Source organism: Simochromis diagramma, unplaced genomic scaffold (assembly GCF_900408965.1).
Source record: "Simochromis diagramma unplaced genomic scaffold, fSimDia1.1 OVJJ01000205.1, whole genome shotgun sequence".
NCBI lineage: Eukaryota > Metazoa > Chordata > Actinopteri > Cichliformes > Cichlidae > Simochromis > Simochromis diagramma.
In genome coordinates this window covers 12,134,276-12,155,646 of record NW_024386782.1, presented here as the reverse complement: position 1 = coordinate 12,155,646, position 21,371 = coordinate 12,134,276, and the positions used below count along the sequence as shown (strand labels likewise).

General features: G+C 40.1%; 1 protein-coding gene across 1 annotated transcript; it reads right to left on the bottom strand.

The window, feature by feature from the left end:
* Positions 1-2,167: 2,167 nt before the first annotated feature.
* klhl24a (kelch-like family member 24a) lies at positions 2,168-20,545 on the bottom strand. The gene is made up of 8 exons (XM_040021833.1): positions 19,640-20,545; positions 18,100-18,219; positions 17,162-18,006; positions 15,557-15,741; positions 12,739-12,857; positions 7,365-7,553; positions 5,594-5,782; positions 2,168-5,473 (listed from the first exon to the last, which is right to left on the bottom strand). Exons 2-8 carry the CDS (start codon positions 18,172-18,174, stop codon positions 5,273-5,275), a joined length of 1,803 nt encoding a protein of 600 aa, XP_039877767.1. The 5' UTR covers positions 18,175-18,219; positions 19,640-20,545; the 3' UTR covers positions 2,168-5,272.
* Positions 20,546-21,371: the final 826 nt, after the last annotated feature.

Here is a 21,371-nt window from a genome sequence, read left to right as displayed (position 1 = left end):
ATAACACCAGACAAGAAGGGGATCAGTCCATCTTATTTAGCTTTAGCGGAGCTTCACACTTCATCAGACATCAGTTCCACAGTAAACATGTAATCATAAAGGCAATTAAACAGATAACTTTGTCAGGGTTATACAACATTACTTTGCTGCGCTCTTGCAATGAATTGTCCTATCACGTACACATTTCCTTTTAATGAAGCAGAGAAGAAGATCAAACAACATCCTGTTAAATTTTCTGTGGATCCGATACCAAGTAAATACAGCACTAGTATTGTCGATACCAACATGATACTCGTTACTGATACTTTAACCTTATGTTATGTGGCAGCGGAGTGTCATGATTTATAGATTAACCCCCATCAGATCATCAATTTACATATTCTAAGTACATTAATTAACAGTACAAAACACACCTTTCAGCTTTTAATGTATTTTGAAATTGGGTTTTTTGGAGACCTGGAATTTTTTTTATTAGTCCTTTATTGATCCAGGTAAAAATCTCATTTCCAAGAGAGACCTTGAGACGTGCACATGTGAATGTGTAAATGTGCCTCTAGTTGCAGTATTTTCCAGTCAACTTTCAATTAATATGGGTGTCACTTTAGCTCAGTGGGTGAGCAGGTGGGCTGAGAGCGGTTCCAGCTTCATTGTTGTATCCCTTCATCCCTTCGTATGGTCTCACTTTCAGGTAGGTCTGTGTTGCTCACGTTGGTACATGGAGTTAAACCAAGCATTTTACTCAAACCAGATCAGGCCTGCAACAATACCACAGAGTTGGCATCCTCAGTAATTTATGTTAGCTGCCACTCAGCTGGATAACTGAGGTGACAACATGCTGCCAGAGCCAAAAATCGTATAATCACAGCTGATTAATGGACTGTATAGTATTATCCCGTCTGAGAATGCATGTCCCTGATGAGCTCTTTGCATATATCAGAACACAGATGTATGGGTAAGGCATGTCTTCAATTTTTCCCATAATGTTTGGGGTAAATGTAGCGAGACGGTAACAATCTCTGAGAGGATTCTTTGTGGTTTTCATTAAACCAAAGCATAATATGGAGAATATAAATCACATGAGACTTAAATAAAAAGGGCCTGATAATGAAGCATGGGTTGCTCAATCCTACTTTAAAAAGTGCGACTGCTTTTAAACACTGTCCCCTTGTTCAGCACAATGACTCATTAAAACTTCACCAGCGTGATTGACTCATCCCTTGGTGAATACAGTGTCCACAGCTCTGTGGAGCAGATTGTTACAACTTGCAACAAAACCCACATGGCGCATCTCTTCTTTTGTGACATCTTCATGGATATTTGTGGGACAATAGTTGTGGTTTCGATGAAATACATAAATCATTTTGTTTCCATTCTTTTTATGGCCGGTCTGTTGTGAAAACGGATGTGCTCACGATCGCTTGATTGAGAAAATACACAACTTCTCGGGGCACATTGACTGCATGCGTCACACTGACCGCAAGAATCGCTTTTCATTTCAGCCTTCTGATTTCAGTGAAAACTTTACATTTTGTTTGAGAAGGGAACATAAATATCAGGACATCTTCTCTTGGAGGAGTTTTACATCCATTGCTGGCATGAAAACGATCCACAATGAACATGTGTGACAATTTACTTAGTGGCCACTTTGTCAAGTACCTGTTCAGCTGCTCATTACGTAACACAAATATCTAATCAGCCTAACATGGCAGCAAGTCACTGTGTTTTGCCATGAATGATCCGCTGAAGTTCAAGAAAGGAATAAGTAGTTCAGAAACTGCTGATCTACTGAGATTCTCCAACACAGCCATCTCTGGTGCTTACAGAGAAAGCTCCGAAAAACAAAAATATCCAGTGAGCGGCAGCTCTCTGAGCAAAAAGGCCTTGTTGATGTCAGAGGGCAATGGCCATAAAGCTTGAAGATGATGGGAAGGTAACAGTAAGTCAAAACAACACCTGTGCAGAAGAGCATCTCTGAATGAACACGCCCAACCTGGAAGTAGATGGGCTACAGCAGCAGAAGACCGCACCAGGTGCCACTCTTGTCAGCTAAGAGCAGGAGACTGAGGCTATCACAGCGGGAATTTGCATTAATGAGCATCTGAACAGGTGCATCATTGTTTTCTTGTAGACTTTCACTTGTTAACAATGAGTGAGAGCAAAGCGTTGATACATTAAGAAAAACTTTATTGATGTTTCTCATAAACAACTCAACCATTACATTTCAACATACTGCAGTTTACAAAAATTGAAAGCTTTTTTTAAAACGAAGAGCACAAGAAAAGTGTTGTTAAAGTATCACACATCATGCACACAATAATAGCAGTGTATATCACAATTATCTGATGTAATTGCTCACTCGTTAATCTTTCGTTAAGGCACCTAGGGCAGCACTTAAGAGGTTACATCTCTTGATATCAAGGCAAGGCACAGGTGGTGCTTTTCCAACAAGACTGACTTCAGGATCTCAAATGTGGCTCTTATCTGTGTTAACATTTAACTCTGGTGAGCAAGTTGTAACCCTCAGTTTTTTGGGGTGTAATCTGCTGCACGTCCTTTTTATGTTCTCAGCAACACGCAATCCCACAACTCACCACAACAAGCAAAAGATTAAAAAAAACAAAAACAAAACAGTACACACACAAAAAAACAAAATGATGGATATTCTTATCAAAAGTCAATAATACATGAAAGACATTAATGAAAATCAATAAATCAGCACAACATGACAGTTTGTGCCCTGCTTAAGAGTAAATACTCAGTGAAATCACAGACGCACACACACTCAGATTCTCACTTTATCACTCCCATGCTTCAGCCTTTCCGCTTTCCTGCCCCTCAACTGAACCTGTCGCTCCTCCTGACTTCTGCAAACAGGTGAATCAGGAGGTGCCTCATTTTTCCACCTGTACTGCTCCTTAACCTGACCTCCATTTGGAGGAATGTGAAGAATGTTTATGTAAAAAAACCAACAACTTCCCCCTACATATTTTTGTTATCATACCTGACAGGTGAAGCATGACCAGAGCTGTTCTTAAAGGATATTAGGTAATGGTGCTGAGTGCCAAATTCACAAATCCCTAAAATTTGACAACTGAAATTGTCATGACGACGCTGCTTCCTTTGCAGCAATATTTGCTGTTTTTTTCAGCGTAGGAGGCAGTGGCCAACAGGAGGAGCTGACAGGCCCTTTTCAATCTCTTTTCTATACGTCACATGAAAGCAAAGAACATTTACTGATACAGTAAAAAAGGAAATCATTGTCATAAAGTTCTACATTTAACAGGATTCTGTCAAAGTGCACAATCGGGGCTCTCAAGAGAACATATTATGCAAACAAGAATACAAAGATAGATTTAAATATAGGTTAAACAAAGAAAACAAAGTTAACTGTATATTCACAGCAATCTATCAACACCAATTGTATTAAAAGGTGACTTTTACTGACCAAGAGCCACACCATCCAAAATCCTCATCATTCAGGACTCTTAAACCCGCCAACGGTGTGAGGGCCAGCACTGCCGCACCCGCCACCTTAGCTGACCATTCAACACACATACGCGCATACACACCTGGAGGTATCTATGGTTACCCCGAGTTACATCTTTACATGTAAGTGTACAGGTGAGATGTGGCAGCATTGCACGACAACTCTGTGATAAACCTGCGTGGCTCCCAAAGCATCCAGACCAAGCAGTAAAAGTCACACAATAACCTTACACACACAGACATGTGCACGCACATACACACACACGCACACACACATACACACCAGACATGCACACCATTTATTCAGAGCAGTCTATGAGTTTGATCCACAAAAGGCTTCTCACATCTACAAAACCACCCCACAAGCCCAGTACACCGATGGACTAACGTCGACATAACTACTTATCATACAATAAACATCTAATTATAAAAAAAATAGGCACGGACAAATATAACTTACCAAAAAAAGGCAATAATGAGTGAAATAATAATAATTAAAAAGGAGCAAAAAATACAGCTTAGAAGGCAATAGCATGGCTGACTGTAAAAAGTGAGGTGATGACACAGCAGGAGCGCAGGAAGAGAAACACACATATGGGAAGTGGAACTTAATGGTGAGTGGTGATGAGATGGGAAAAAAAGGAAACACAAGGGAAGAGCCAACAGTGGCTAGAGTCCAATGTTTTCACAGCTTCTGCTCTTTACCTCTTCTCTTAACTCTGCTCTGGGTTGAGGGGTGAAAGAGCTTCGTATTTATGACAGATGATACTGTGGGAGAGCAGCTGGCTGACTGCTTACCACATTTCTATCAGGTCATTTTCAGTATTGGAGAAGAGGTAAAAAAAAAAAAAAACAGAGCACAGTTCGTTATTATGTTCTTTGCCAGAGCTTGGCATAACTTTACTGTATGAGACAAACTGCATGAGTGCAGGGGGGGGGCGAGGTGAGTAATCTGACCTGATCACTCAGATCAGTATTTTTGGATATATTTTTGTTTCTCCAGAGACAACTGTTGGCTCTCGGCGGATATTTTCAGTGTTGTTTTTTTGCTCATCAGAACTCTCATTAATCATCAGCGACCTAAATCTTGAGGTTATACTTTGCACAGCAATGAAAGCAGAGTGCTGGGAAGTTACATTTTTTATATTGATGGTCTGTAGGTATGATAAATGAGTGCTAGCAAAAACTCAATAATGTAATTGGGAGCACCACCCTTTGTTTTCACTTAATGACTTTTTTGAGCACACCTCAAAATCAAATATTTTAACACGTGTCAATCTATTCATAGAACGCTATGTGAAAAAGTGAGTAAGTGAGCTTGTAGTTTAATCTCATCTCAAGGTCAAGAATGAATCTCGAAGCTCATATTTCAATTGAAACTCTTCGGTAAATGAAAAAGCAACCATGCTTTTGTTTCGCTTTGTTTTCAGAGATCTACAGTGTAATTTAAGACTGATTTTCACCAAAGCACATCTCTCATGCTGATCTGGTTCCACTTTACCTCTGGTTGCAGAGAAGCCATTAGTGTTATCAGCTTCTAAGGATTTCCACAGAAAGGCTATTAAGACAACAAAAGAGTCACAGCACCGCAACGAGTCTTGCTACATGATGCTGTGAGGAAATAAATAACTCACTGATACTGTGGTTAGAACTATTAAATGTGCCTCTTATTAAAAAAACGGGGTGTGGTTAGTTTTTGTCTTTGTATGTGTATGAGTACTTGGAGAGTTCTTTAGTGTTTGCTCTCATGTTGAGAGAGTGTCTGTGTGTGCGATCCTGTTCATGGTCATGACTTGAAGTATTTGTCATTGTAACGATGGATGGTTACGCAGCCGTGGTAGGAGATGGCTCGAGGCATAGAGGATGCTCCCGTCATGATGCCTGTTGCTGGGTCGTAACACAGGACGGTGTCTGTGGCTTCGCCGTTTTCCCCCCTGCCGCCGAGGATGTAGATCTTTCCGTTACACACTGACATGCCACAGCTCTCCTACAGTTAAGGAAAGACAGAAATTAAAGGGTAAATCATCAAAGTATAGAACTCTTCATATTCTTATGGCTAAAGTCAGTTTGTGGATTCGGGCACTCAGCGTCTGTGTTTGATAGTAACCTGTTTGTTGAAGGTCTGAGCCACATGCATCCAGTAGTCCTCTGCAGGGTCGTAGCAGTAAATGGACTTCGTGAGACCGCCGCACACATAGATCAGATTGTTGAGAGATACTGCTGAGATACACCGCTTGGCAATGGGGATGCTGGCACGTAGCAACCAGGAGTCTGTCTCTGGATCATAGCACTGAACCTGTAACATACGTTTGAACATAGTGGTGTTTTACAAAGATGAAAGAAAGGTTCAACTTTATCTTTCTTTATCTTAGAAAAAATCTATACCATGCAGTGGAAAAACAGCTGTAAAAGCAGTAACAACTAAAATATGTAAAGCCCATTCGGTGGTTACTGACTCTTCTGTGGGCTGACATTAAGTGTATCTCTGTGTGGTTTTGCATACAATCCAAACATTCTCTCACCCACTTATCTTTAAAATAGCCTCCCCCCAAAAGTTTGGTCTCTAAGGACTTCCATTGAGCACAGAGTCTCGCTGAGACAGATTAGGACCTTTGGGACCAATCTAAATGACCCTGTTAGCAGACCCAAGAGATGAGCAGATCAAAAATCTGGAGTCAGCATGGGCTCTTAGTCTTATCAGGCTGCCCCTCTGCACATGAATGTGTTTTTTTTTCTACTCTGCATAGACATAAACAAATATGCCAGCTATTTCACGGACGTAAAAAAAACTGCTTCGTTGGAACTTTGGATTCCTAAGAAAGCCAGTGTCTTCCTGTTTACTACCAACAATGTGGCCTGTCATTCAAAACATACTGAAACTATTCCAAGGTACTTGTTAAGTCCAAATTCTGAGGCTATCTGTTTTACATGGTAGCGTGACAGATGACAAATGACCTAATCCTTAAGTAAGTTATCGCTATTGTTACCTAGCATTCATTTCACAGAAAGTTTATCATGGTAAAATGGTCCGTCATCACGTGCCACTGTATTTTTCTCCTACTGTAACATTTCTGAATATGTCAGCATGTTAAGCTGTTGTAACTTTACTCCTATGAGTAAATGCTATGAAATAAAACCTGAAATACAACACAATTAATGCATTCCATGGAGATAAAAGCCTAGATACAATTAACAAAGTGAAACAAGGTAAATCAGGACCAACCTGAATAAACAGGATGTACCTGTTACTACCTATGCAAAACCATCAGTGAGTGTTTGTACTCCAGCTTTATGAAAGCTAAAATACTTGGTAAGAAATGATTGTTATTTAAGCCTTCCCTTTAACTCAATTCAGGAAAAAGGGGAAATCTGATCTTTATATAAATCATGCAGCGACCGAGAACTATGAGGCCTTTACATATTATGTTTTATGTTGTGTGACGTAAAGGAGCTTGAAAAAAAGCAAAACAAAGCAGAATTTTAAACTTCCATTGCACACCTGTAATTATGAAAACAAGTTATCTGAGAACAGCTTAGTGTGTTTGTTTTGTTGGTTTTTGCCCTTTATCACCGTCTCTCTTCCCCGCTCTTTTTCTTTCCCTCTTTCTTTCTCCCTTTTCTTTTCCCCAGTCAAGTCTGTCCCGTGTTCAGCAAATGAAAATAAAATAAACAATAAAAGCAAAGGTGAATCAAATAGACCAATACGGCAAGGCTGGGATGGTCCATTTGGTAAAGTAAATCCGTTGGGCATCTTTCTTTGCCTTTAGACAACAATTCTGATGGCAAAAGAACCAAACGGGACAGGCAAAAAAAGAAAAAGAAAAAAAAAAAAAGCACTATGTGCTTGAGTGTGTGGGTGCTGAAAAACCGTTTATCACCTTGTCTGAACAGGTTTCATCGTCAGGCCCTCCTCCGATAACAAAGAGCTTTCCAGCACAGCTGGCCACAGCTGGAGAGCTGACCGCTTCTTTCATGGGAGCCACTTCTGTCCAGCGGTTAGAGAAGGAGTCATAACACTCCACACTGTTCAGGCGGCTCTGTCCATCATAACCACCCACAACATAAACCTGCGGACAGACACACAAATGTATGAGGGTCAGATGAGGGGCCAAAATTAAAAGTAAGAGAAATTTCAAGCATAGAGAAACAAAATTATTCACAGCAAAAAGATGTTTGCATTCAAGTTCACTACTTTATGAACATGAACAATAGCCTCTATGTCAGCTTTAGAAAACCAGTTCATCAGGAGCAGAGTGTTGCTGACGTACTTCTTCTGAATAGGCACAATGATCAGTTTCTTACTGCAAAGCCCAGTTCATCTGTTAACCTTTAAACATAAATCTTCATAACTATGAACGTCTGAACTTGACAGCATACTTGTTACAGCCTGAAATTTCCACACTGTCATTCTGCCTGATGAAGCAAATCTGGCAATCACTATGCATAAACTATATTCCAAACTACAGCAACAGAATTGGGGATACTGTGTTGACATGAGACAGACCCTACAAATGCTACAGCAACTTTGTGAAAGACACAGATGTATTTTTCAGTTATGCTAATAACATCCTCTGTAAAGGGCTCACGTGTCAAGAAAACAGTGAGGAGCATTACTGGTTACAAGTGCGGTGTTATGCAAGAGAAAACCTTCAGGCTGTTCTTGCCTCTCTGCAAAATAGGAAACATAAATAAGTACAGACAAGAAAAAGAGGAAAACAGGAGAGACAGGAACAAAGAAAGATGGAGGAAAAGAAGAGGAACAAAAAGACGGAAGCTGATGGGACACATGGTTATTAGCATTAAACGCCTGGCTAATGCTGAATAGCACTACTGTTTTTCCAACTGAAAAACTGACAATCCCTATTCTTGTTTATAAGTCGTGCGGTTACAGAGTAGTATTGTCTCTGCATTCGCGTATTTTCAGTGACAGAAACACATAACTGAGCTGCCACATTGTAACTCACTGAATAAGACCGTGGGCATGCACGCCAACTGCAATTTGTTTATTTTTAATAATTAATGTTGATACAGCTGATAAACTGTAAATGTGGGTTGTTTTTTCCTAAAAGTGAGAGACGCGAGAGAAGCAAAGAGCGATAAAGAAGAAAACAGGCTACTGAGAGATAAATATAATCAAGTGAAAGGAGTTGTTTACAAAGGATTTTGTTAAACTACTGGTTTTGTTGAGCTGTTTTTTTCCCTCCTTTCTATTTGTATTAACAACAATTTCAATCCAGTCACATGTAAAGCTAGATACACACCTTTAAGGCGCCCACAGTAATAGCAACAACAAATGTAAAGCATCTTGTTCTTCCTTATGTAATTCTGGTGGGCTGGCGCTTTAAAGAGCCATTGAAGATATCCAGACACAAGATTGTTTAAAGAAGGTGGTGGAAAGGAGTGGGGGTGGGGCACTGGATCACTGTATTTGCACCCTTGCCACTCTGCACTCTTTTAATAAGACATCAGCTTTTGATACACCATGAAAGTCTGTCAATACTAGGACATAATGGCAGCGCAGACAGCCAATGAATACTGACCTAAAGTATGCAGCTGTCATAAAAATATGCTGAGCTAAACAAAATCCTTAAATCTGCAGACACAATTGTAACTCACTGAACATGCATGCTAGTTTTATGACCATATTTAAGTGCTGAGCCACTGGTTAAATGATTAACAGTTTCCTTAACATGTGCTAAGGTAAGATGTAGTTAAAGCAAGAGAAACACAGAACAACTGCAGCAGGGGGACAAAAACACGAGCGTATTAATAGAAAGAGCGAAAGAGTGTGAGTGTGTCTGAGAGAGAGAGACTGACAGAGAGAGAGTGAAACATATAATAGATGTGAACAGCCGTCACCATGTGCCACCATAACAGGGACAGGAAAACAAGTGGTGACCTATTTTAGATTATATCTATGGAAACTAGACCAGTCCAACAGGACGTATCAGACTGCAGGACACTGAGAAGTGTACACGTTTGTGTGTCTGTGTGATCTTATACCTCCATCCCCGTGATAATCAGCTATCCTCTAGAGGTTTACACTTCAGTAAACCTTACATTCATTTATCAACTTTAAGTGTAGTAGGATTATACCTGGTCCTGCATTATAGACGCTTGTACTTTGTTATTCTAAACTTGCAACTGCCACATCAGTGCTTTTTCACCAAAAGGGGAAATTACAAGCTGAATGAGGAAATGAGAGGGTTTAAACTCAGGGGGAGGGGAACTGAATTCTGAGGAAACCAACAAACAGAAAGATACATTGTCAAGGGGCAAAATGTCTCAGAGATAAAAAGCCAGATAAGAACCTGGAATGAGACCAAAACAAAAAAGGCACAAACTTGAAAAACCTTCCAGATCTACATGCCAAACGATTCTGAGGTAAAATGATAATATAAATAGTACTATAAATATACATTCAGGTAATTTGAAAAATGATAAATAGAGGTCTTATCTCTGACAGACGTTTATTTACCTTCAGTTAGGAGGACGGCTACTAAAGCGATCAAAAGGATAAAAACTTTTAAAGCTTTAAGAAGCATTTTTCTATAATTACTTGACAGACCATCGACAAAACTTGTACTTTGGTATAAAAGTTGATCTTTTTTCATTCAACAGGTTTTGCATGGGAGTGCCCAGCCAGCTACAGACTCTTACCATTAACCGTGGTTTCCTTTAATATACCAATATCAGTCATGTTTTCACCACATGTGTGCATGGTTCACTTTGTAGTTAATTACTGACTCTTAAAGCCACACCATGACCACCAACTAATTACCACACTGTTGTGGAACAGCAGCACGTACACCAAATGCACATATGTGGTTTGCTGTGGCAAGGCAACAAAATATTTTGAGTGTCGTGTAAAATCCAGTGTAGATCAAAGAAACGTCCCAAAAAAAGAAAAGGATGTTTGCACTACAGACCTACGAACGATAAGAAGTCCCTGAGTCACATCCCCTGTGAAAGAGTAAATACAGCGCTATTTCAAAGCTTTCCAAGAATACTTGTAGTCGTGTCCATTAACTTGATGTTTGTAATAGTGAGTAATCATTTGTCACTAAAGTGCATATGAGTGATGTATTGGCCTGAACATGAACTTATGTGCATGCATGAACCAAAACAACTGTCCTTCTTTAGACGACATCGACAACAAATGTCTACAGTTCAGAAATTTCGTCCAACTAGAGGTTCAATTCTTTTTCGATTCTCTTAGTGATCAATTCCCTGTGTGGAAAACAGTCCGCCTACACAAGTCTGAATTTGAACACAATGCACAGAGCTAAGGCATGCGTGCGACTCCTGGGTCCACTGCGGTAATTCCTATTTTGGAATGTGCAGCTGTCAGGAGAACATGCCAACGCTGATAAAAGACACTGAATAAATTTGGAGACGTACAAGTTTAATGGACTGGTAACGGCTCTAAAGCAGAAGCACTTATCAAGTTCCGTCTGTAATGAAGACAGACTTGACTGTACAGTATATTTGTGTGATGAAGATTATAGTATGGACCCAATGCGTCTTTACAAACTCATTTGGAGCTCTTGAATCTATGTATAGCTGTACTAAAAAGAAAATATCTGTAAAAGATCATTCAAAATATTTTTTGACAGTTGAGTTACTTTCAGCGTGGAAGGTATTAACAGGATTGTATACGAAGATTTGTGAGATGACACCAAACCTTCAGTTAACACAGATATGTGACAGCAGAAAGCAGCCTATAGCCAAAAAACAAAACAAAACAGATGACTTAGTGTGTGTGACTTCATCAGGTTTAAGATAGATAGATAGATATCTAATAGATAAAGATAGATATCTAATGCCAAACACCCTTACGACTTCTTAACTATTTCCTTCAAGCCTCGAGGGAAAACCATAGCCGCAAAACTAAAATGAGACATATGACTGAACCACGTCATTTTAAAGTAGTCAAAAAGCTCCATGGAACAGATTCCAGAAATTCCTAAATATGTAGGTGTTTGCTCTTTTGTACTTTATCTCAAATATATTAAAAATCCTTTGGAACAAGGAAATAAGAAACGGTAAATACACTGAGTGAGTGACACATTGTTTTTTATAGCGCTCAAATCTTTGCAATCACACGTCATCACATGCACACAAACTTTACTGAACTTCAACTTTCAAAGTACACATGCTGGATTGACACTGATGTAATGGAGCGTTATGCTGTAGCACATTGTGCAGCACTGATGCCTTGACTGTAAGCTACACTTTTCTCTATAAATATTCCTATGTGGCCAGGCTGTGCTAGCTATGAAAAACCTCTCTGAGACAAAGAAATCTTACATTTCAAGACATTTTGATTATGAATGTCTATAACATCTTCAAAATAACATGTGTAAAGTATATGAAATGACTGAATCAGCTACAGACTTTCAGTAGCTGAAGCTACTGTTTAGTCAGCTCTAAACAATAGTTGTTGAATAGGCTCCTGTGTATCAGGGTTTGTGAGACGAGTTGGCAACAGCTGTTTACAAACCCTCAGGCAACACATGGATGTGTGACAGCAAAAATCAGGCTATAATCAAATGGAACTGCAATAACAATTATTGTAATTTTTTCTTAGAATTATTGACTGAATCATGTTTAAGGCCAGATGCTTAATGTCAATCATCCCTAAGTATACAATGCCTTCAGGAGTTTCTAAAACTATCACTTGACCCGGAATAGTGTGGAATGAGACCTACGTTGAATATGCAAATTCGACAGCAATTGAAAACTTCTGCGGAAAAGATTCCACAGATTTGTGTAGACATGTAAATCTAAGACTTGATCTTAGAAACTATGTGAGGAAGTAAGGAAGATAATGATGATGCTACGCATTCTCTTTATTCTTCTCGGATGAACCCATTACTCAAGTTTCTGTAAACACACATCGCATTTTTCCCTGTGAAGCATAGTTGCTGGTTAGTTCCTATGTAGCCAAGATTCAATAGCTATGAAATGTTGGAGACAGACAGATACGACATCCTGGAAAAAACAACAACAACAGCTGTTCTGTCACCTGTTATAGAAAAAGTTACAAAAATGTCTTTAAGAGAGCGTTCACAATTTCTACAAGACATTTAAAAAACAAAAGGAAATTGATATGAAAAACTGCAAGTAGCAGACACTTCACACTCTATCATGAACTAACTTGTGGTGTTGCTGTGGTGCTGTCACTGGGTAAAACCTGATGCTGAAACTTAAATCGAGTCAGACATCAAGAGGCATTATGTCCTTCCTTACCTTGCCCAGTAGCACACCCATCTTGTGCCTCCAGCGACCTTTGTTAAGAGAAGCCACTCTGATCCACAGGTTGAGCTGGGAGTTATACATCCACACATCCCTGCTGTTTATACGACCACCTAAAAAAACAACAAAATGAAAACAGCTCTCATGAATACAGTTAAGACAGCTCTGAGTTCAGCTTTGAGTGCTCTACATTTTAAAACTCGATTTACTATTAGTCTAAAAATGTGGTCGATCCTATATAAAAACTTTAAAACGCTTGATGAGCAGCACACTTTGGGTGTTAAGTAATAACTTATCGCCTAATTAGGTCCAAGTTGTAAGTCTTATCTGACTCTGACACACACGCACACATACCCATGCAATTATGTTCCAGAGAGGAAATCTGTTTTTTGTTTGTATTTACCTTCAAAGCAAACACGCATGAAAGGATCTTTGTCTGCTAACAATCTGCTACTACTGCAGCGTATCCTCTATCTGTCATCTGTGACATTGTGGAGAATAACGCGTCATTTGACCATGTAATGACATGACCCAGCCACATTTCAAGCAAGCCCAAACTTGTGCCCCTTCTTGTCTCCCCGCCGCCAAACATAGACAGCAGGAAAAAAGAAAGAATCTCCCCTAAATATTTAATAAACTAAAGTTGGTGTCAACAGTAAAGTTGGAAGAGAAAAAAGTAATGTTATCAATTCTGGAAAAAAAGCAGGTCTAGGAAACAGGTTGTTGACTTTTATCCAACAACCTGTTATGTATCGCGTGTCAGCAGTACTCAGAAGGTTGTTTACTTTGTACAGCACACAGATGAGTGGTTGTGTGGAGCAACGATAAAGTGGAACAGAGGTGGAAAGGGGTCTTCTGCAGGTCTGTCTGTAATTAATGTTCAATAATTTAAGAAGAACCCAAAGAAGCTAGCTGCAGCATGTATCAGCTCAATCAGTCTGCAGGAAGAAAAATTCCAGACAGTGTGCTGCTCCTGAAGACCTGCTGTTGAAAGATTTGCAATGATGGAGACTTTATCCCTTCAAAGACAGACATGTACATTTGAAAAGCTAGTCATAAAAGCAGTGTTTCTTTGGAATAGGGTCTTTCCTCTTTAAAAATGCCGGTAGGTCATGTCTTCCCGGTGCAGATGGGGAGGGCCACTGCTAATCACTGTTTTTAAAGCACAAGAATCCATGACTTTGGGAGGTCCCAGACATGATTTGTGTGACATTTGCATGTCTTTGAAATACCAATAAGCATTTCTTAGAGTATGTCTTAGAATACCAGTCATGAAAAAGCAACTTGTGACAATGAGATACAATCCATGTATGCCACATGTATGTGGCATGAACATGTGTTGCTGCTCACTAGCTGATAATACAGTAGGAGGCTTATTGGAGTGTTATTGACCTAAGTAGGTCAGTACTGGCCAGAGTTCAAGTCCAAGGACGGAGAAGCCAGGGACACTTTCTATACCCATATCCTATTTAAGACCAGAAATAACTGCAGCTGTGCTACATACCGGAGGCCCTGGAAGGTATTGCGACAGTGCATGAAAAAGGGCAGGCAGAATGGTGGTATGTGCAGGAATGTGACTGCGACAAATAAAAGTTGAGGAGGAGGGATTTAATGTATCAACACACACAAAAGACAGAAAGTATGTCAATAAAGATCGCAACAGGCTATAAAGCAGTGTTGTGCATGTACTTCTGTGGGACAGGCACGGGGGAGGGAGGGCTATGTTGACGTTTTCATGCTGTTTGGAGGCTGAGTGATAGCACACACGTGAGGACTTGGCACGGGACAGCACTGCACTCTTTGCTAAAGGGGAGAGCTTTCTTTTTTCTCTCTCTGTGTCTTTCTTTCTATATTTTTCCCCTCTTCTCTAGCAATGTTTTATCCATTACTGCAGTGCAGCTCATATAAAGCATGTTTGAGCATGAGAAGGCCTAGCAGGCACATCAGAGCTCTTGTTAATACTTTTTCTTAGGAAGAAAAAAAACACAAAAAAGGAAAACATGTTAACCTCCAGGCTCTCAAGTAAACTATACAGATATAAGTCTAGCACACAGCATAAATGTAAAATAATGTTTTGACATTGGCAAATACCTTTACTCTGACCTCACCAGTTAAAATAAATGAAAAAAACATCTTATTTAATGTAGGATGTATTTTCACCAAAGGAGACTTGCAACACACTTGGCAGCAGTTTGAAAAATGCAGCAGTCTTGCCAAGCGCCCATGAAGGCTATACTTCAGATTAACATTTACTGTAAAGCTTCTTGCAGAAAAAACTATGGAAACAGACTTTTTCATCCTTATATGAAGAAGATTCAGAGAAACCTGGAGAGTTAGTGTCAATTTGGTGACCTTGGGAAGTGGTCAGTAGGAAGAGAAAGAAGGACAGAAACAGCCAGTGAGGGTGTCTCATAGCACTGAGCCTGCAGAGTGCCTCCAGATGTTGCGCTCATATTTTCCTTCAACTCGAATGGGCTGAGGCCTTAAAAATAACACAGGGCAAACAGTCACCGTGGCCTTTCCTGCCTCTCCGCTGAGAGATTAGATGGCAAGTCAAGCACAAACCGACTGTATCTGATGTGTACCCAGCACTAAAATATTACTTACCTGAATTCTAAATGTCCACTAGCAAAAATAATACATTGAAAAGTAATAAAAAAGAGAAAACAACTCATTCACCAATTAGTTCCTGAGTAGTTTAAGGTCAAGAAAGCATTAACTTAAACTTGGATAGATGGTATTTAAAATTTGTCTGTGTTCAGGCTTCGATAAAGCCATGCAAATAAAGTGTAGCATGTGGGCTGGATCTTACCTGACACCAGGATGTCGTTGCGAAGGGCGCAGACGGCGTACTCTGACTTGGTGAACTCGGGCAGTTTTGCCAGTGATTTCCATTCTCCTGTGACTGGATCGTAGCATTCGTTGTAGGGCAGGTTGAAGCCCCCTACCCGCTCACAGCCACCCACCACCACAATCACCTCTGAGTACCCAGTGGACCTTTAAAATAAAGAGCAGAGGGAGGGGGAGAGCCATAGAAATTACAGATTAAGTACAAATGAAAGTGCAGAAATTATAAAAACAAACAAAAAAAGAAGTTTAAATAAAAAGGCCAGCAAGGAGGAATGAACATTGCAGACATGGTGTCTAATTAAAAGGGTATGAATATATATATAAACACACATGTCAACACCTGGAGGGCAGGGACATGACAGGTTTCAACAGGATTTACCTTCATTTATCTTCAAGGCAAAGTTCAGCTTACAATGAAGGCATCAATCTCGGGCACAACAAAAAACACACTCGAGGCTAAGCTTAAGCTGAATTTCCATGATCACAAAGCTTTCCTCTTTGGCTGTTCAACACATGCCCTAGACATGACTACATTTCCTATGGGAGAGCTAATTAACTACAGCCTCTTTTCTTGTTCTACCATTCTAACATTCATATGTCAGATATTGGGCTGTACTGTGTTGAGAAGTAGGCGTATTTGCAGTTTCTCTCATGGCTTGTTTACACGTTGTCAGAAAAATGCACAGTTCCAGGGCTGGTTCAAGTACTAAGAGAAAGTCTGGCCCCGGAGCACTTTAGCTTTGTGTCTAAGCTGTGTGGATGTGATCAGTTTCTTTCTGGAGGCTTCCCGGGGGAGGAGAAGTCCAGATGCGTCTAACAACTAACAATACACTTGAAATACACAACGCCTTATAACCGACAACTACAATTGCTCCCTCTTTTTTTTTTTAGGCAGGTCTAACAACAAAGGAGACAGTACAGTCTACCATATGGCCTGCTTTTTTAGTCAGCACCTGCTTTTGTCCTTTATCAGAGACTTTAACATGCAGGTGTACAAAAGTAAACACATACGGCATACGGGCTGCTTGGTAAATAGGTACAAAGTTAACAGGTGAAGACAAAGAGAACCCAAACACACTGGTGAGGTGAGTTAGACTGGTGATACGACAACAAGACTCAACATTTCATGATTACCATGTCTTGCATCACATAATTTTTTCTTTCCTTTACATCAAGTCTGTACAGGAACATGCCCGGCCTCCCTCATTATCATTTCCATTTTAAAATAGGACTACAAAACCCAGCTGACTCAGTGACACACTTGTTTTTTCAACACACTAGCACTCCATGTGTTTTTCACACTGAAACACACACAACAACAACACGGGCAGGAGCACTGAGTTCACGTGCATATCGTAAAATCTAGTTATGCAATGTGGGATAAAAGATTGGCTAACTGCTAAAAAAGATGTGTTTTCTATCGCGGTGACATCTTTCATCGTTGTTTGAAACATAATTCAAAAAGGCTGGCAGAAAAGACAGTTCATTTATCACTCATGCAACTGTCGCACACACTGTAGGCTAGCAAGTCACCTTCCTCATACCTGGGAATCAACATTTTAGTTACCTTCGTGGACGAGTTCTGGGTGACATCATTTCATTTCCGAGCACGTGGTAACGCCTGGCCTCGTGGAGAAGGTGGTAGCACTCTGGGGCAGTTTGGATGAGCTGGTCTCCCTCCACGGTCTGAACAAAGTAGCTGGGGTGCAGAAGGGGCAGGCGGACATGGTGGAGGAGAGCCTTCAGAATGGGCTTCCTGGCCTCCACGCTGTGGTACACCCAGCGCATCACTGCCTCAAACACAAACTCTTCCTTACAGACAGAAAGTTCATCACTGTTAATGTACTCTTCCAACTCTTCTTTACGCAGGTCGAGGAACTCCTCGTGCAGAGCCACCTCTGAGAAGTTGGCCAAGGCGTAACTGTGACAGCGGCTGGCCAGCTGCTTCAGAGAATGCGCCTCTGCAAAGCGCTGGATGCCCAGACAGTTGCACGGGTCCAGCTGATCCTCTAGGAACTTAGCGCAGGCATCACGGAGTGTGGTGATCTGGAAAAGGCTGGCGGTTTCAAAGAGAAACTGGACATTTTCAGTGGTGATTTTGGCACGGCCGGTGTAAACGTAGTTGAGAAATGAGTCCATCGCCTCGGCTAGGATGCCGTTAATTTCAACAAGCATCTCACGGCTCTCGCGGTGATCATTGCAGAACATGGCTCTGAAGTAGGAAGAGCAGGCAGATAGCACAGCGCGGTGGCAGGGAAACTCACGGCCCTGCACACTGATGACCACGTCGGTGAAAAGGCGGCAGTCGCGAAACTCATTGAACACCTGCAGAATGCCCTCTGAGTGTGAGGATCCGGAGCAGAAGTCCAGAACATCCTGGTTGGCTATATTTTTAGATTCAACCTCAAACACCTTGGGAGACAAAAAGACGTGTGGTTTGATAAGATGCCACAAAAGATTTGGGAACAAATGTTAGTTATTTGTGTATCTTTTCTTTGACTGCACCTTGCGTTTGACAGCTGGCGAGTCTCTGATCCCAGAGTCCTCCCTGTTCAACCTCCTGCCCAGCATCAATACCATGGCTGCCACCTTCAATATAGGTCTGTTTTATACTTTAAAAGATATCTGAGGATGGAGAGCAAGTAATGTAAAAATATTATTATTATCATGTTATTCTTTAGGAAATCGCAGCAGGGGATACTCGAAAAAGGGTGGTGAATATATAACAAGAAGCCCAATTAGATTACTACAGTATGAACTGAGATCAGTCACCAAACAAACAAAGCCCTCACAGAGTAAAACCACAAAGCATGTGTTTGGAAGTAGGGGAGATCACGCAAGTCCCTCACAAGCACAGTTCTTAAGCCAGTGGGGCAAAAACAAAGTCTTACGTCACACTTTAAGAAAAGAATTTCCAAGGAAGTCAATGTCAGCAGTACGCAAATCAGTATTGCACCTTGTCTGCGAAGCAGTTGTGCCCTGGAGCGCGGAGTGCATGACACGGAAGATGGGAAACAAAGAGACACAGGCGGGAAAGAGGCTGAGCAACGGTTGGAACGGTCTACACGTCAGTCAGGTTTGAAGGCGTGGGGGCAGGGATGCTTTTCTTAGAACAAGTGCAAAGTCAAGGATACTAGTTTCTTTTTTAAAAGTATTTTTGGCAATAACCTCTTTGAGAAGAAAAGACAAAGCAACCAAGCGAGTCCCAGTAATTATGTTTTGTTACACACTGAAAGGTAGACGGCATCTTTAGGTCACGGTATAAATAAAGTTCATAAAGTTCTTGAGAATATCTGATCAAGAAGGGATTTATTTTTATTTTAAATCTATTGCCGTGCTGTATTTTTAAAAGCCGGGAGCATGCCTGGCTTTTGCTCCGGTGAGGTAATTTATCTCTGGCTATTTTTAACAACAACTCAACCCATTCACGTGCGTTAGCTTGTTCCCCACAGGCAGCTGCGGCAGCACCTCGTCATCCAGATTAAAGGACAGGTTTAGCCAGAGGTATCTGACGCAGATATCCTTTGTGATCAATACATAATAAGATGCATAATACGATGCAGACATTAAAAAACAACAACAACACCACAGTTTTTACAATATGCGCTCATACACCGTTTGTTAGTACTGAAATTAAGCTAAATTTACATCGAAAAATGGCTGCAACAATACTCAGTTTGTTTTTTGATATTTAAAATAGTAACAGATGCTGAATTATGTGTTTATTTTATGTTAATTTAATATTAATAAGGTTCAACTCGTTAAGAAATATATCTACTTGTATATTTAGGTGTGTGGTTAAATAGCTAAACAGGTAGAAAATACTTTGTGCTTCGATTAGTAAGACAAAAGAAACTTGCCTCGTGCCCACCGTTACCTACTTAATTTTGTTTTTGTTTTGTTTTTTATTTTGGGCTGTTATTTTACTCTATATAGCACAACAGACTCAAGCAAAAATAAATCAATAAATCAAGTAATAACAACAGAAATAAGTCTAAAGTTAACAACCACAAATGTTTACTTAGTAAAATGTAGAAATTAATACCTTATGCAGAAAGTTCCAGATGAAGCTTCCTCCTCTCTCTCCAGTGGGTAAACAAACTTGTAGAACAGTAAATCTGTATCCTAAAAAAAGTTTGACTATGTATTTCCGAGTAGTTATGGTCGAATGGTTATAAAAAATAAAGCAGGCTGATATCCAGCCGGGACATGTTGAACCGCGACGATGACAAAAACAAAGACTTTCTAACTAGCTAACTGTAAACACAGACCCTTATATATTTGCCAGGGAAAAAATATCCATCCCTCTGCCGCTGAGCATTATGGGTTGTGTAGTTCGGATTATTGTTTGTTATTGGGCGTTGAAGAAGGAGAAAACTACAATTACCAAATGCTTCGAGTTCTCCACGTGGCCTCCCTTTGTTTGCAAACAAACCCAACTTTTACCGAGGAAAAAAAGTTGCTGTCAAGACGTGATGGCGATCGAAAAAAACACGGAAAATAACAGCAGTTTTTAAGCGCTGTTTATATGGACATGTAGAGGGCGCGCTAGTGTGTAGGACGCTAACGTCATTAAATAAATGTTTGCTATGTAAAACACACCTATATGAAAGCGGATTTACACAGTTATATAATGCACAGTGATACCCATAAAGGACATGCAGAAAAACCGTATAAACAACATGAACACGTGAAAAAATACGAAAAGCAGCATAACAGACTTTTTTTTTAGGTGAGGAAGGAGGAGCTTGGCCGGAATTAAGAATGTCACAACTTCCTTTTGCCTGCTGCAAAATATTTCCCAGAGCTTCCAGCCGGTTTCCTTGAAGAACCAAGTGTGCTATCATTGGTGCAAATCCATATGAACCATGTGCCTACTATTTACACAAAAAGCGAGCTACTGTTCCCCTGAAGCACACTTTATCCAAACATATGCAAATACTTTACACAGATTCAAATAAAAACACCAAAAAAGATAAGGTTGTAAAGGCATACAGTGATATCGGTATTCTACACTATAGTGTAGTAGTATTATCATCAGTACCTTTCACACTTACAAGTCTCCCTCCCATGGTCAAAAGACTAGAAATAGGTGTTATTCCCCACAAATAAACAGGAGCATCTACAGGATGAAGCACTTGTTGGATGGTGTCATGTATGTTTTTTATGTATAGTAACCTTATTTATATTGATACACACAGTATCCTGCAAATATAATATATATTATTTAGAGGCTGAAAGCTTTAAAGAGACACTGGATATATTTAGTGGTGATTGTGGCACAGCTGGTGTAAATGTAGTTGAGGAAGGACGAAGTTATTGTACCGTGTTCTACATTAAAATCAGTCCAGCTCTTTTCTCTAGTACAAATATTTTTAATTGAATTGCTGAATTTGTTGTAATTTCTAACGCCCTATTGCTCAGCTTTCTCTTGAGAACGAGATTCTTAAATTCAGTGAGATATTTTATCTGGTTGAGTATAAATAAAAGTGACTTTGTCCAAATCTGATTGCCGTTTCTATGTTGTGTCATGCCAATTATGTTTGACAAATTATAAGTCAACCAGTTATTTCCAACACTTTAAATAAGACGACACCCAAGAAATATCAAGAAACAGCAATACAATAGCTTGGGTAACCCCCTCCCCCTCCCCTCAGGGACTTTTTGTGTGAGTTCATCAAAATGAAAAGCAATGTAGTCTTATCAGACCACGTTGAATGGCAATGATTTCTGTGGAAATCAGGTCATTAGAGATTTGTACTTAGCACTTTGTAATC